The sequence below is a fragment of the Sinohyriopsis cumingii genome, chromosome 8 (assembly GCF_028554795.1).
Source record: "Sinohyriopsis cumingii isolate HCF-2022 chromosome 8, ASM2855479v2, whole genome shotgun sequence".
Lineage (NCBI taxonomy): Eukaryota > Metazoa > Mollusca > Bivalvia > Unionida > Unionidae > Sinohyriopsis > Sinohyriopsis cumingii.
The window spans coordinates 65,296,562-65,313,973 of record NC_142968.1 but is presented as its reverse complement, the minus strand read 5'-3'; the positions used below and the strand labels follow the sequence as shown (position 1 = coordinate 65,313,973).

General features: G+C 32.9%; 1 protein-coding gene across 4 annotated transcripts in view; it reads left to right on the top strand.

Moving 5' to 3' along the window:
* The window catches only part of LOC149793704 (nephrin-like), a 162,747-nt gene that overhangs the window by 89,603 nt on the left and 55,732 nt on the right, over positions 1 to 17,412 (top strand). For all 4 annotated transcript variants that reach the window (XM_089967705.1, XM_089967704.1, XM_089967707.1 and 1 more), the window contains exons 6-16: positions 40 to 177; positions 1,493 to 1,621; positions 4,202 to 4,474; positions 5,526 to 5,612; positions 5,995 to 6,174; positions 7,294 to 7,521; positions 9,591 to 9,716; positions 10,413 to 10,706; positions 11,275 to 11,451; positions 13,483 to 13,578; positions 15,564 to 15,830. In XM_089967705.1, coding sequence (XP_089823831.1) covers positions 40 to 177; positions 1,493 to 1,621; positions 4,202 to 4,474; positions 5,526 to 5,612; positions 5,995 to 6,174; positions 7,294 to 7,521; positions 9,591 to 9,716; positions 10,413 to 10,706; positions 11,275 to 11,451; positions 13,483 to 13,578; positions 15,564 to 15,830 — 1,995 coding nt within the window. The remainder of the gene's footprint in view (positions 1 to 39; positions 178 to 1,492; positions 1,622 to 4,201; positions 4,475 to 5,525; positions 5,613 to 5,994; positions 6,175 to 7,293; positions 7,522 to 9,590; positions 9,717 to 10,412; positions 10,707 to 11,274; positions 11,452 to 13,482; positions 13,579 to 15,563; positions 15,831 to 17,412) is intronic.

The window sequence follows — 17,412 nt, the reverse complement described above, 5'->3', positions numbered from 1 at the left end:
TTGTATACCTCAGGAATTATTTTAGGTTTTATATTTCAGATGCTCCTTACATAAACTTTGCTCCCCATGCTCCTTACTATGTCAAATTCAACCAGCGAGCCCAACTGGAGTGTGTAGTCGATTCCAACCCTGTTGTAGCCACAGTACAATGGCGAAAAAATGGCTCTCTGTTGCAAGGTATGTGTAGCAATAAAAGATTTAGAGATAGAAAGAAAATGGAACATATATGAAAGTGCCCCAATTGTTAATTGATAACATGTACATAAGGTTATAATGTGGTATTTGGTATTTGGGGCCTTTAGCTGCCAGTCAAGTTATGAATTAAACTAGTTTGATGAGAATTACTCAGAGTTTGATCAGTGCAGCTGTATGTGCTGGGTGAAGGTGAAATGATAATTTTTAACTCATTCTGTAAGTCCTTTAAGAGACCATTTTAAGTACAATGGTTTAATATTGGTCACAGAGTCCATAGTTCTACTGCATTATATCACAGGGTCCATAGTTGTATTGCATTATGTCACAAGGTCCATATGTGTACTACTGTTTCTGACCCTGAGCCCATCACTTGACTGCTGTTTTGAACCCTGAAGAAATATAAAATCTATCACTTTATTGCCAGTACTAGCTCTGCCATGGTTACAAGCAGATATTGTAGTTTAGAAACAACAAATATTTTAAATTGTGCACATACAAAAGTTTTGTGAGTTTGAAAATAGTAAATGTTCATGACAAGAGATGAAATGCTTCTTAAATTGGTAATAACTTTTGAAGCGACTGACTTCTTCCTGTAAATGCAGTTTCTGTAGAGAATAGCTTTGTAGTGCAATGTTCTTTTTTTATTATTACAGCCCAAAAATAGATCTAATGGTAATAACATTTGTCATGACAGCCCAATAATAATTAATTTAACCATAATTAACACAGCCAAATAACAATAATTGTAATCATGATTATCATGACAGCCAATGAATAAAAATATTATAATAATGTGTATAACAATTTAAATAATACTGATTATCATTATCACAACAGCCTACTCATAATTATTGTAGTAATAATTATTGTGACATCCCAATGATGAATTGTAATTACGTGAATCGTGACAGCCCAATAGTAATTGTCATTGCAATATTTTGATCATGATAACAGGGATAATAAGAAGGTAACCATAAAACACATTTGGGACAAAAGTCGGCTGTTTTAATTAAAATTTCCATGTAATTGTTATTTTGTGTTTTCTGTTTTCAAAGCATGAAAAGGCATAGAATATTTCCAAATAATTCATTTTCTTTATATTGGTAACATTCAAACACATGTTACTAAATATGTAGTATATATATGTACAGTTACATTTTATGCATGTGACTTTATTAACAGACATTTAAAAAACCAATAAATACTTGGAATAGTCATGTGAATATTGATCTTGTCATTGCTGTTATCATCTTCCTCATCATTATCAGTATTAAATAGCATGCATACTTCATTCCAGCCACCGGTAAGACTTTGGAGTTCAGCACAGCCCGTAAGAGTGATACAGGGAACTATTCTTGTACAGCCACCAACACAATCAATAACCAGAGCCAGACTAGGTCTAACCTCACAGCTCTTTATGTGATATGTAAGTACCTAGCACAAGATCAGATTGAACTTTACAAACTTATCTGCCAGTGATCACTTTTTTAATTTGTCCTTACCAGTATTAAGAGTGAAATTTGAGCTGGATCACACATTATCATCATGGTTTAGCATTAGTAAATCTTAAATTTTAGCATTTTATTGAAATAAAATTTTGGAGATCATGAAAATAGAATGCTTGGTTTTATTTACACTGTATAAACAAAAGTGACATGTTATGGTGCTTCGTTATGTAAATGAAATGGAATATAATCTTATTACAATGCAAGAGATTATCAGATGTCCAGCAACATGAATTACCATAATTACTCACTTGTAAGTTGAATCAATCTGCAAGCAAAATAGACCCTAATCTGCTGTCAAATTATACGCCAGTGGATCAGGTCTATGTTGTGTGTTTCATTGAGTACGCCTAACAAACTGCATAAACCCAAATTTGATGGCACATTATGTGATGGCTGATATGGGTGTGTGCAGTTTGCAGTTGACTATGACTTATTAGCTGGTATATATGGTACTGTAATGATGGTACTTAAATGGTACTTATAAGCAAGTAGAAATGGTACTGCAGACAATGATGGATTTGAAGGTAGAATTCTAAGTAAATTTTAAATGGTGGGAACTAATATATAATCTGTCTCGATGGTGATTGTTTTATGGCTTATACATTATGATTTTTTGTCATGCAAATTATAATTTGAATACAATATTTAAATTTCAGAGACAAATTAGTTCACTTGCTAAATTCACTTGATTTTTTTTACTCGCAAATATTTTGTGATTTGAGATATAATCAGTAGACTTAAAAATGGTTTCTTTTATTTGAGCTATATCAAATGTCAACTTTTGTTTCATCTGTAAACATTCCACAACGGTTGTGCAATTACCAGTACCTTGTACTAACATGGGTGGTAAAAGTTGGTACAAGGCCAAATATTACCAGTACAAATGCTAATCAACCAGTCTCATTAAAAATGGTTTATCTGTTACCATTAAGTTACCAGAGAAAGTTATATTGTAAACCATACTTTAGAAAAAGTAAAAAAACCTTTACAGTAGCTGCTTTAGTAGTGGACAGTAACACAAATCAATACTGTAGTAATAGCATAATCCCATTCCAATAGCATAACGGTCAGTAACCAAATTAATCCATACACACAATAACGACTGTGGTTCAGAGTTCATGTATAAAGTAAATTGTTACAGGTGTTTACATGCACCGAATAAACAGATTTGTTTTTGTGGATTTTCACAAGCAAAAAGCCTTCAACTTCAGCATGACTTACTTAGCACATGATTTACTGACATTTAGAAATAGAAATTAGCAGTCTACAAAACACGCCAGTCCCGCAGCAAATGCAAAGGTGGTTATTAACTAGTTTTCAACTATAACAAATAAAAGTACAAATGAAATAACTCGTCACAGATCGTTCATTGCAAAAGGAAAGAAGAAATATGGGTATTTTAATTTTTATTGTTTCTTGCACCTTCAGTTATTATGCACAATCTTAACAAGAGTCAGCATATCCCTGTGGTATATAAAACAGCAACAGCATATCCCTGTGGTATATAAAACAGCAACAGATCTGGGGCTTTGACTTTTGCTTTATCTTCACATGAACACTGGTCAATTCACTTTATGATATGGCATTCACCTTTCATAAGTTCATCACATTTGATTAAGTTGGTGTTAATGTAACACTTTCAAATAACACCATTAAGACTTTCAAATAACACCATTAGGACTGCTATAAAAAGTTGAGTAAAGTGCTGAAACTTTTATGATTTTTAAAAATCTCTTTGGTTCATCATGAGAAGAAAAGTTTTTTGATAAGTACTTTCTGCTTCTTACAGATTTACCATAATACAGTGAAAGCTCGAGAAACCAAAATCATCTTGAAACCAGTCATGTTTCTGATCTGTAGTTGTTCCTTCTTTATTAACAGTATTCTTTAACTCAGTAAACCCAAACTAGTATTCTTTAACTCAGTAAACCCAAACTATATTACTGTGTTTTTTGTTTGCCAATGTCAGTTGTACAGTAAAATAAACCTCATAAAATGTAAACTTATTTGAACATGTGGCCAGCCTTTAGTTTTTAGATAGGTTAAAGTCGTGCAGAACATAATAAAAAAACATAGCATATACATATTGATTGATATCCTAATTATATAAAAAATACCTGTTTTTAAAAATTGCCTGATTATTAATGTTTTGTCCAAATATATATCAATATTTTTGTGTGAGTTTAGATATGAATAAATCTCATTCTTAGGGGAAAATAAACAACCTTGATAAATCAAAAACCTATCAAATCTGAACATTCTCTGTTGTTCTGGGGGATTTGGGTTTTCGAGGTTTTGCAGCAATAATAATACAATAATGTTATTATTGATAATAATAATAATAATAATAATAATAATAATAATAATAATAATTTGTTACCATTTAAAGAAAATGCCTTAAAGGTATTTTTCTTCTGTAATGATTAAAGAAATTACAAAGACTATTTTACATAAGTGTAATTAAGACCTATTTACGTTTATTTTTCCGTTTCTTGCAGATGCACCTGTAGTTACAACTCCATCTGAGGTCATCGTCAACATTTCTCAGACCGTCAACATCACCTGTCTAGTAGATGCATATCCACCAGCTTTTGAGGTTCGGTGGGAGAATGTGGATAAAACCATGATGGCGGATGGTCCCAACTTTGTATTTCAGGCAACCCAAAGATTTGCTGGAAATTACACATGTACAGCTAAAAATAAACTGGAGCCCTCAGGTAGTGCACCTGAAGAGATCAGCACAAGTGGTACAACAACTGTCAGAGTGCAATGTAAGTATAGTGCCATTATGAGTGTAGACCAAATAGACTTCAGGTCTTGTTTATTTAAGTTTTGTGTGGCCTGTAACTGTGCCTTCATGATTACAGTGTAGAAAATTCAGATCTAGTTTATCTTAGTTTGTCTGGTCTGTTACTGGCAATAACTGATGTCACTTTTCCATAGCAACATCGGTGTTAACAATTTTTCTTTAATCTTATTGAAAGTCATATGTCTTTCAATTCAGTGACCATATTCAACTCAACCATGGGAATAATATTACTATGTTCCTAAAGTTTCTATCCAGATATGCTAGAATCTCTACTCTTTCCTGTGTCATCCTAGCAAGGGTTCTTGCAAGTACTGGAATCCTAGAAAAATTTTACAATTTCAAAAATAGATTTAAAGGGCCTTGAAAAGTCTTGGAATTTCTCAAAACCTTGTAGAGTTTTGGAAAAGTCATGGAATTTCTGACAATGGAGTTAAAATTGATAAATTTGTTAATTTCATAGAGCACTGAGCACCGATTAAAAACCCCTGTTTTGAACACAACACAATTATGTTCGATAAATGGTTTAATTTCTTATAACAAGGCTAAGTTCCCTTAACTTAATAGCTATTTTTTTTATTGGTATATGTCCTTCTTTATATTAATTTACTTGACAATGCAAAATATTGTGGTCCATGAATTTTTGTGAAATTTCCATAATTTTCTTTGTTTAATTTCTTTCAATTATTGCTAAAATATTCAGTCTGTAAATAATTACATTCTCTTTGCCTAATTGTTTAATTAAAGTGGTTGGACATTTGTAAAATGTCACAAAACTGCCTTTTTCAACAAAGAACTTAAATGTCAAAGGAAAAAATGATAAAGTGAATGATAAAGTGAAAACTTAAATATATTAATATTTCTCAAAAGTTGACAGGGAAATTGTTTTATCTAAAATTAATTCCTTGATGGAGAATATTTGTTTGACAATTTAATTTTTTCCTCATATTTTTAAAATGCATTGAATAAATGTTTTACGAAGGTCAGGTTTTAATTGTCAACATTGTACTTTACAGATCCTCCTGGAAGAGCCTCCATTACCCCTGTTTCTTCAGTCTTGGTTGGAGGTGCTGTGTCCTTAAGATGCACAGTTTCTGATCCAGGTAAATTTAGAAGTTTTGGGTATGATTTCAGTTTTGTTCCATGGAAAGCCAGCCACTTCTAAGGAGGATGTAATACTTACTTAATCATTATTAACAACCCATTTTAATAAAATATCCATCTTGTGGCCAGTAAATTGAGTTACCTCCCCTTCATCTTACTATGCAAAGAGTATAATTACATTGACAGGGATAGTCTCCATTAATTCACTTCTTTTGCTTCTTGTAAATCATCTTCATAAATTTATTTAGTATCCTCAATTAAATTTTTAAAAAATTATTTTGTAAGGAAATATTTTTTCTAATTGGACTGGACAAGTTGTTTCCACAGAAAGCAAACCAACAGTATTAAATTAAATCCCTAATGTTTCATTTTTCCATGTAGGCTACCCAGAACCAGTTTTTGAGTGGCGGAAGGTTGGAAACAGTCAAATCCTTCAGAGTTCCCCATCACCCTTATATCAGATCAATAACGCTGTGCTTGAAAACAATGGTAACTACACGTGTATGCCAAAGAATCTGATGGGAACTGGACAGTCAGCCACCATTATGTTGGAAGTTAATTGTAAGCTATTGAAAGATGGCTGTAGACTAATTGTCATATTATATTATACATGTTGCTTTTTATTTTGATAAAGAGAAAGTATATGTGTTGTCAAATTATATGTTGCAGGTTGTGCTCAGAACGTATCATATGAGTAAAAATATAGGGATTTTTCTATATAGATTATTGCTGTAGTAGAGTGTAAAATCCTGAACATTTCTTTTCCATATACATATTCTGTTCTTTAATGCTTTGATCAGAAGTTTTCTATTTATCACAATACTAGTATAAGGTTGCAGAATTTAAATATAAATATTTTCTCAGTGGAGGCATTGTATAAAGTTTAAGAATAAGTAGTTTCCAAAATTATAATTTTTTGTCAAGTTTGCATTATTTACTAATTCAGAAATCCTTAAATAATATGATCGTGAAAATATGTGTAACGAAAGCCTAGAAAAAATTTCATAAACTTGATCTAATAAATCAAGGTCTGTAATAATATACTTTTTGATTTCAAAGCTTTTGCTTTCATTTCATATAGTTAATTGGTTGGGTTATAATTAGTTGCTTTACTTTTTGTTTTGTTTGCTCATTTATTGGTTAACATGTAGTTGCCTTATTTTCATATGATCCATTTACTGGTTAATAAGCAGTTGCAGTTCCATTATTTTTGTATAGTTCATTGCTTGGCTAACAAAATGCTGCTTTATTTTGTCTAATTAATCAATTGATGGGTAACAAAATGGCTTTTATTATAGTTCATGGATTGGCTAACCACCAACCACCAGCTGCCTTATTTTTGCATAGTTAACCGGCTGACTTATTTTTGTATTGTTAATTAATTGCCTAATGACCAGTTGCCCTATATTGTTAATTAATTGCCTAATAACCAGTTGCCCTATATTTTATATAGTTCATTGTTTAGTTAACAACCAGTTGCTTTATTTTATGTTCACTGATTTGTTGACAACCAGTTGCTATGGTACTGTGAATTAATTTACTATTGTGCAGTTTATTCTTAAATAAATAATAGTTTCTTTAATAAAGCCATTAAACACTCTTATGATACAGCAAAGTACACATTTTTCATTTTCTTACCAACCCAACATTTTATTCATTTTTGGACTTTTTTCTTTCTAGCTCCCCCAAACATAACAATCACAGTTCCTCCCTCTGCAAAGGTCACTGTCCCAATTGAGCAGTCGGTCCTGGTACTGAAAAACATAATTGAGGGACGTCCACTTCCAGCTGTCCAGTGGTACAAAGATGGAATGGACTTGACGTTGATGCCAGAATATTATGTTATAGAAACTAGCAATAGTTCAGTTGGCTTCAAATATGTTGTTACCACACAATTGTCTTTCACAGGTAAATGTTCCAGTCCATTAGTTGTGAAACAAGCAATCTATTTTGCACTAGAATATAACCAATTAGCTGTTGTGCTGATGTAATGCACTTTGTGTAGTTGTTTGTGATAAGGCATCTAATTCACCATAACGATATGCTTGAAGTAATAGGAATAGACACTAGGAAACAAGTGAAAATTGACCTATGACTAGATTAGAGATAAGAGTTATAAATGACCTGTGACTAGATTAGAGATAAAAGTGATAAATGTCCTATGACTAGATTACATATAAGAATGATAAATCTCCTATGACTAGATTAGAGATACATGTGAGAACAGACCTATGACTAGAATAGAGATAAGAGTGAGAACTGACCTATGACTAGATTAGAGATAAGAGTGATAAATGTCCTATGACTAGATTAGAGATAAAAGTGATAAATCTCCTATGACTAGATTAGAGATACAAGTGAGAAGAGACCTATGACTAGAATAGAGATAAAAGTGATTAATGTTCTATGACTAGAATAGAGAGTGATAAATGTCCTATGACTAGATTAGAGATAAAAGTGATAAATGTCCTATGACTAGATTAGAGATAAAAGTGATAAATGTCCTATGACTAGATTAGAGATAAAAGTGATAAATCTTCTATTACTAGATTAGAGATAGAAGTGATAAATGTCCTATGACTAGATTAGAGATACAAGTGATAAATGTCCTATGACTAGATTAGAGATAAAAGTGATAAATCTTCTATTACTAGATTAGAGATAGAAGTGATAAATGTCCTATGACTAGATTAGAGATAAAAGTGATAAATCTTCTATTACTAGATTAGAGATAAGAGTGATAAAATGTCATATGACTAGATTAGAGACAAGAGTGAGAACTGACCTATGACTGGATTAGAGCTAAGAGTGATAAATGTCCTATGACTAGATTAGTGATAAGAGTGATAAATGTCCTATGACTGGATTAGAGATAAGAGTGATAAAATGTCATATGACTAGATTAGTGATAAGAGTGATAAATGTTCTATTACTAGATTAGAGATAAGAGTGATAAAATGTCATATGACTAGATTAGTGATAAGAGTGATAAATGTTCTATTACTAGATTAGAGATAAGAGTGATAAAATGTCATATGACTAGATTAGAGATAAAAGTAATAAATGCCCTATGACTAGATTAGAGATAAGAGTGAGAACTGACCTATGACTAGATGAGAAATATGAGTGAGAGTTGACCTATGACCTCACCTCTGCTCATTAAGCACAGCACATTTTATACCATTTCTTCTTGACACACAATACAAATTGGTGTTTTATTCTTAATACATACAAAATTTCATGGAAAATAGTTGAAATTATTTAAGTTGTGATGATGTTGTATTATGGTTTAACACCATTTTTGCACATAATAGGCTGCACAATGCAGCCAGTTTATTTGTTGGAGGAAGAACCCAGGAGAACCCTGGGAAGAACAATTGACCCACAGGAATCTACTGGCCAGATTTCTCACATACCCACATTGGTTAAGCCTGCAACTCAAACCCATGTGGAAAGAGTTGAGATGCCAATGATCTGTAAAGGCAAGTACTTGAGACAATTAGCCAGCTGGGGCCCTTCATGTACTGATGATTTGAATTAGTATATGATGTATAGATAGTTGACAAATATTAGGCCTGACTGTCTGAAAAACAATTTAAATCACAGGATGCTCACACCTTTGCCAGCAATAGTATCAGTTGGAGGTTTCTAGATATCAGTACATGTTAGGGTCTGAGTGACATAACGCATTATTTAAATATGCAAAACATACATGAAATTTGTACAATGTTGATATTATTGGAACTTGTTTGTTTCATTTCAAATACATTACATTTCACTTACAACTATCATATATGATGTTGTTTTGTTAATGCTGATTTCAGTGCTTTTTAGTATACTTTTATAAAGATATTTGGATACAGTTATATGATTTTAGGTTTCCCATGAATATACAAAGACTTTAAACCCATTCTGTATAAGTGGGATGCTCAAGAAGTAATAGAGGATAACAAACTTTCACATTGTTTATTATGTAGGAAAAGGGCGTCAGCAGATTAGTAATAACAAACTGAGGATTGAGGACATTGGGAACTATACATGTACTGTCACATCGGGAGCCATCAACACACCTGTTTCCAAGACTACTGAGGTGTCTGTCCTCTGTGAGTATTGAGATATCCATGGTTTCAGATATCCTAACAAAATGTAAAGAATTTTTTTAAAGTTATGGGGAATTACAAATTATATGCATTTTTCAAGGGAATGCGTGCATATATGCATGCTGATAAGGTGCTGGGGATATAACAGTCTCAAGTGGAAACTTAAACTCAAGAAAGTATATATTATAGTCATAAGATCTTATTACGCCCTTGATATTATCAACATGTTGAATGTGTTTTATAATGAGCTGGAGTTACTCATTAATACGGTAAATTTATACCAGATTGGTTGATCCTGTTACAACTTGGGAATGACTAAATTTCACTTGAATTTTATTCCAACTTGGTAGATAAACATATATTATCATTTTTTTAAGTTCTATAATTATATCTGTACATATATTCGAGATCATGCATCCGATTGACAATGCTTCTAGATCTAAAGACTATACTTTTTATCCAGTTTCGAATAAAGTCGATAAATATCCAATTGATTTTGGATGACTTCTATTATGAGCAAGTGGTTACGTACATCAAACGTGCCATTATAGAACTGTTATCATATTATAGTAAGATGGGTAAAATTATCATGTTATAAAGTTTGAGAGGTAGCTTATAAATCTTAATGAAATGGTGTGCTGATAAATTAGGTAAGCCAGGTGATTCATATCAGGCCCCATTGGGCCTCTTGTTTTTCAGTTGGCCCTCAGATCAGCATTGAGAGTCGGATAGCATCAAACGTGGGTGAGTTGACCGTGTTTTCCTGCCTGGCTCAAGCAAATCCAACCCCTCACTTCTACTGGTCAAAGGGAGGCTCACCTATTACTAGCGGAGACAGGGTGAGTTTAGAAGAAAAGATGATGGATGGCATTGCTATGTTTGCGGGATTGCTGCGGTTGCAAAGGACTACCCAATTGGACTTTGGGGAATACAGTTGTACAGTGAACAACAGCATTGGCCAGACTACGAAGAAGATACAACTTAGCTTAAAAAGTAAGCATTGCATTCCCTTGTCTTTTCTGTATAGTTTATTTTCTCTTGACAGTACTAGATCAGACATTCATTCTAATCTTCTTTGAAGATATTAGATACATGTATATCTCATAGTGTTTACAGTTTGTCAGAATAACTTATACTGATACAGTAAAAGTTTACATTTGAGATTTTCAGATTGTTTGTACAGCTCCAGATTGTATATTTTATAACATATTATTCATGGCACATTTTATTTTCACAATGGATGATGTATTTTAAAAATAAAATAAAATACTTCAGTTGAATTCTGATAGTTGTATTAACACGGTAATCATGTTTTAATAGACATGAAATAAAAAGTATTAAGGATTATGCCTCAACAGTGCACATTCTCTCTCTCTCTCTCTCTCTCTCTCTCTCTTTCTCTCTCTCTCTCTCTCTCTCTCTCTCTCTCTCTCTTAGCTATATCAGAATGGTTATATTACTTGCATGATATCAGTTTGGGGCTATTTTTCCTTGATAAATATCAGTTTTGGAAATGGTCCATTCCAGCTTTACATTGTACCTTTTCCCTCCCATTTCTCAGGTACACCAGATCCTCCCATTAACTTGTCCAAACTCAGCCAAACATGGGAGTCTGTCAATCTGTACTGGGAACCAGGCTTTGATGGTGGCTATAACCAGTCATTTGTCATCTATGTTAATAGTATTTATGGTCTAAGGGAGGTCAATCTGTCATCACAGACTAGCTTTAATGTAACAGGTATGTTGCTAGAGTATATTGTAACATCTATTTTACAGCATTATGCACAATATTAGTTATGGAATTATTTTTTTTAAATTATGTTTGTACGGATTTGTTTGCCTAGAATCTCATGTTAATAATTTTAAAAACAAATGTGCCATACCAAGTATTTGCCATGTAAATATTGTTTGAGGAAAATATTCAGATGCTTTGAATATTATATCCAGATTTTTAGAACTTTAAATTTTATGGAGGATGAACCCAGGAAAACACTGTAAAGAACCACCAACCCAAGGGAAGTTAATGACAAGTTTTCTCACACACCTGTAGTGGTCGAGTCAAGACTGGATCTCACACAGGTGATATGTGAGTGGTCTGTTAAGGCCACCAGGACATCCTTCAGTGTTAAAGGTCTGGTCATACAGGTAACTGTACCTGACTCAGTTAGTGTCATGGGACATTTGTATGGCTGCAAAATGTTGCCAACATTATGGAACACAACAGAACCATATGTCTGCACACCTGAGGTATCCTTCAACTCTGTGACAACCCACTAGCTCATAAATCCTTCATCATGACAAACATTCTAAAGGAGCACAGCATTCAAAGTTTGCCACATCATTCTTACAGCCCAGATTTAGTTCTGTGTGGCTGAATCACAATATTAAAGATTCACTGAGGGGCACATGATTTGAATGATGCCATGTTGTTGAAAGTGCAGTTTTACAGTGTATGAATGACATACCAACATACCAAAAGTGAATACAAAATGACATTTAGTAATATGATAATTAGACAGAGAATGTGTGTTGAGGCACATGGGGAATCATTTGAGAGAATGTACTGTTTGATAAATAGAAACTTAGTTGTTCATTGAACTTTAAAAAAAAAAAAATTGAAATAAAAGTATTACAGGACTTGTAGAGTTTGCAGGCCTCCAAACCATCCCAACATTTATATAAACCTAAATTCAAATATTTTTCAAAATTCACTTACAGTATGAGAGTTTCATGGGCCATTTTTTCTACAAATCTTTTTTCCAGACAACTGTATATAATGATTGGTCATGATGGATATACAGAGTAGAGTCTGAATACCAACATGAGATACAATATATGTTTACACTATTATTTCAGTGTTTTATGTTAACAATATTGGCTAATATGTGCATTACATGGCTTGTAATTATTGTATTCACTTGGGAATATTAGCATATTCCAATATTCTTTGTTTTCCCCATAAAATCCCTAAATTTGTTATACCCAATGTCCTGGAGTATTATTATAATTTGAAAAAATTAATGGCTGGAAGGTCTCAATTTTTTGTTCCTGTTTTGATGTATTTCAGGAGTTAATTTCATGGTAGGCTTTGGCACTAATAAATCTTTCAGAGTAATCTGTACAGCATTCTAACAAGCAGTGATTCATGACTGCTAATACACATAAATCTGTATAGCATTCTAACAGTGATTCATGGCTGCTAATACACATAAATCTGTACAGCATTCTAACATACAGTGATTCATGACTGCTAATACACATAAATCTGTACAGCATTTTAACATGCAGTCATTCATGGCTGCTAATACACATAAATCTGTACAGCATTCTAACATGCAGTCATTCATGACTGCTAATACACATAAATCTGTACAGCATTCTAACATACAGTGATTCATTACTGCTAATACACATAAATCTGTACAGCATTCTAACATACAGTGATTCATGGCTACTAATACACATAAATCTGTACAGCATTCTAACAGTGATTCATGGCTGCTAATACACATAAATCTGTACAGCATTCTAACAGCGATTCATGGCTGCTAATGCACATAAATCTGTACAGCATTCTAACAGTGATTCATGACTGGTAATACACTTAAATCTAAATAAATACACATAAATCTGTACAGCATTCTAACATGCAGTGATTCATGGCTGCTAATTCACATTTATCTGTACAGCATTCTAACACTGTGATTCTTGATTGCTAATATACATTCAAGTACTTGGATAATGAAGAATGTAATTCATTATTTTACAGGCCTAATGCCACAAACCAGGTACAGCTTCACCGTGGCAGGGAAGAACATCAGAGGTGGGGGAAATAAATCTGAAAGTCTTGCAGTCCAGACTGATGGTGAGTTAACCAGAGTTGCTTCCCTTGATCCAAAAAAAGAGGGTCTGATTGTTCAAACTTACCATAATGAAATTTTAGAATAAATATAAATTAATAATGCATTGCATCTTTTAACAGAATAATATATGAGTCTAGTCATAATACTGTCATCGTGATTAAATAGACTTTCTTATAAAGGTAAAGCACTGGATTCATAATCAAGGGGTTAGGGTTCAGTATCCAGGATAATCCGAGTCAGCTTGGTTTATCGTTATGAAAGACACTGAGCTCAAGCTTCCTCCCCGTAATGTAACCAACACACTGTCAAAAGTTAAAAGTGTCATTAAAACCAACAAAAATAAAAATCTCAAAATTTTCTATAATAAGAATGCCTTTTTTGGACTTGTTTTGTCAACAACAACAAAATTGATCAAGCAAAAATCGCTTGAAGTAATAATAAAAAAATGTTAGTTTATTTATATTAGGTGAGCTGGGTTGATTTTCATGAACATTAAAACAAGTTTTAGTTCACATGGCCATTACTGCATATGTGCTTATGTTATGGTTCTTTGCTGTATACTGTCAGTTCAGTTATTATTTACAACTTGTCAAAAATTGCTTGACCAATTTACATATATGTTTACCAATGTAATTCTTAAAATACAAACACATTTAAATGATTTCTCAAAACTTGCTGAACAGAATTTGACCAGATTTGATAGAAAGCATTGGGGTACAATCTTTGTAACAAGTGGTGCTGATTTTTGTACAAAATTGATGCTGATCCACCAACAGATATGGGTACCATTACTAAAAGTAGACAAACATTTAAAGTACTATGTCTGTCAGGGTTTAATGGCACAATTCTAGTTATATACTATATGCTACTTATAATGTGAGTCCAACTGCTACTGTACAGACCCATATCTCCTGTCGCATAATGAACTGGCAAATCTGGGTCTGTGCAGTTTGTTCAACATGGAGCCTGACCTGCAGATGCATTATGCTATGGCAGATCAGGATCTTTATTGTTTGCAGTTTGACTCTACTTATAAGGGAATACATCGAACATTATATAACTTTAAAAATTTAATAATGTTGGGAAAATTGTATGACATGATAGAAGGTAAAACTGTTAAAATTCTGTCTAGTTGTTTTTAAAACAACTGCATCCCAGAGTGTTCACTGAGTAATCACATATCCAAATTAAAGTGTCACATTTGCTGTCTAGTTGAAGTAATGTATGAGTTTGCAAGAATAGGGGTAACCTGACATCCTGACACCCAAACATAGTATAGTGAGAACGATTTAAAATTTTATCTTTGCAGTGGCAGAAGTGGGATAAACAATATATTAGTCAAATGTATCATAATTATTTTAGTAAGTGCCAGTGTGTATAACAATCAGGGTTAAGACAGACCCATGCTAGATGAAATTAGAAATTTATTTGTGATGCCATGTGAGCCACATAGGTATGAATGCATTGTTATGAAATCCAGTTCGTGGATACATCTGAAAAATGACTTCAGTGATGCCATTTCAATAGCTTTTATATTTTTATGCCGAGTTTAGTTATTCTTAATTGTACAACGTATGATCATCACACAAAGCATAGCTTCACAGTTAATACGGTAATTTGCATGTAATTTTTCCTGTCACCAACACGAGCAGTACATGTTGAATAATAAGTAGGTAAGTATGTTTAACATTGTTAGCTTTTTTCTCAGAGATTGAGACAAATAATGGAAGACTGTAATAAATAATATTATAGATGACATGTTTTATTGATATTATTACAGTTACAGTAGTGCAATTCGAGGTGGATGCATATGTAAGTGGATGCGACTGTATCTTTGCCTCATAATGTTTAAATGTATGTTAAATGGAGATATATTAGTCAGCTTAATTCATGGAAAACAAAATTATTTTGACAAATCTATTTCATTGTTTGAGCTGTATTTTGTGTGTAATGTAGCTAAATAACAATGCATAATTGACATTTGCAGCACTGGTTTTCCCAGTACTGGCTGGAACACCAGAGTTCATTGCAGAAGAGGGAAAGTTACGCGTGCAAGCAGTGCTGAATGTATCTTACTGTCTGCGAGTTGAGGTTAGCAAAGATGGAGGACGGAGTTGGCAAAAAGCTCAAGACTGCCAGGAACTAATGGGTGACTTTATTCTTTTGGCGCTTCAGGGTGTTAGTAATGTCAATGTGTCCATCTGCCTAACCTATCGTCCTGAAGTCTGTGGAGAACCAGTTTCTGCAACAATCAGTAAGGATTTTTTTTTGCTATATATTTTAGTTACTACGACTGCTGAATTTGGACTAATTTTTTACATAAAGATTTCATTTTTTTAAAGAACATCTTCATATATCATTTATATTAACTTTTTTTTCAGAAATTAGATTCTTCAGCAGATGCCTAAAATGTGCCCTCCCTAAAACATTTCTTCAGTACTTCAAGGAAAATTCATGTTCATACCACATCTTAGTCATTGAATACATTCCTGACTTTTTTAAATATCTTTAAAATGGTACTGAGTATTTTTCCTTGGACTCTGTTGTATTGGAAACAGTTCAATGTGACCTACACGCGCATATATATATATATATATATATATATATATATATATATATATATATATATACTGCATGGATCTGCCTTGAGAAATAACAGATCGTAATCTGTTATGTTCACAGTTTGGCACATTATGAAATCGTAGAACTCAGTAATTAATTTTGACATTTTGGTGTATTATGAAATGGTAGATCTCAATTCAGTTATGTTCACATTTGGCTGCATTATAAATATTATCTGTACTGTTGGCTGTTTTTATGATGTCAAGAAAACATCATAGACTGAACTGTTAGCATATTATGGGATGATACTAAAATCTAGATCTATTAGCATATTATGGGATGGTAATGAAATCTAGATTTATTAGCATATTATGGGATGGTAATGACACCAAGAGGTACTAGCATGCTATGGGATGCTGCTGACACCCCAATTTAATAGCACATTATGGGGTGATACTGACTATAAATTTTACTAATGAGAATCTGTGTTTAGATTTGTACATATATTAGTAACTATCCCTGTAGCAATTTCTCAGGTCACTCTTTGTCACAGACCAAGTCTTGGCACCAAATTAACCTTAGCCCATGACCTCAGAAATAATGCATCCTGTCATGATGAAGGGTTTATTAATTCTTTGATAACTGTATTTGAATCATTTATAATCCCAAATGGGCTGCCAACAGGTTTGATTGATTTCTGTTGTCAAATAATTTGCTTTCACATTTGGATTATTGATGATGCTCCTACTAATAATGACTTTAATATCATGAACCTTCATCTACTTGTGCATTGTGTAATGGTACATGTGAGTACATTATTAGTTTTAGTTTGTAATGTAAGTCTGTTATGTTCTGTTTGGTGCATTATGTAGTGGTAGATCCCAGTCTATGATTTTGATGCGCTGTGTAATGGTAGACCCAAGTCAGTGATGTTCAGAATATAGTGCAATCTGTAATAGTAATTCCAAGTTTATGATGTTCACAGTATAGTGCAGTCTTTAATAGTAATTCCAAGTTTATGATGTTCATAGTATAGTGCAGTCTGTAATAGTAATTCCAAGTTTATGATGTTCATAGTATAGTGCAGTCTGTAATAGTAATTCCAAGTTTATGATGTTCACAGTATAGTGCAGTCTTTAATAGTAATTCCAGGTTTGTGATGTTCACAGTATAGTGCAGTCTGTAATAGTAATTCCAAGTTTGTGATGTTCACAGTATAGTGCAGTCTGTAATAGTAATTCCAAGTTTATGATGTTCACAGTATAGTGCAGTCT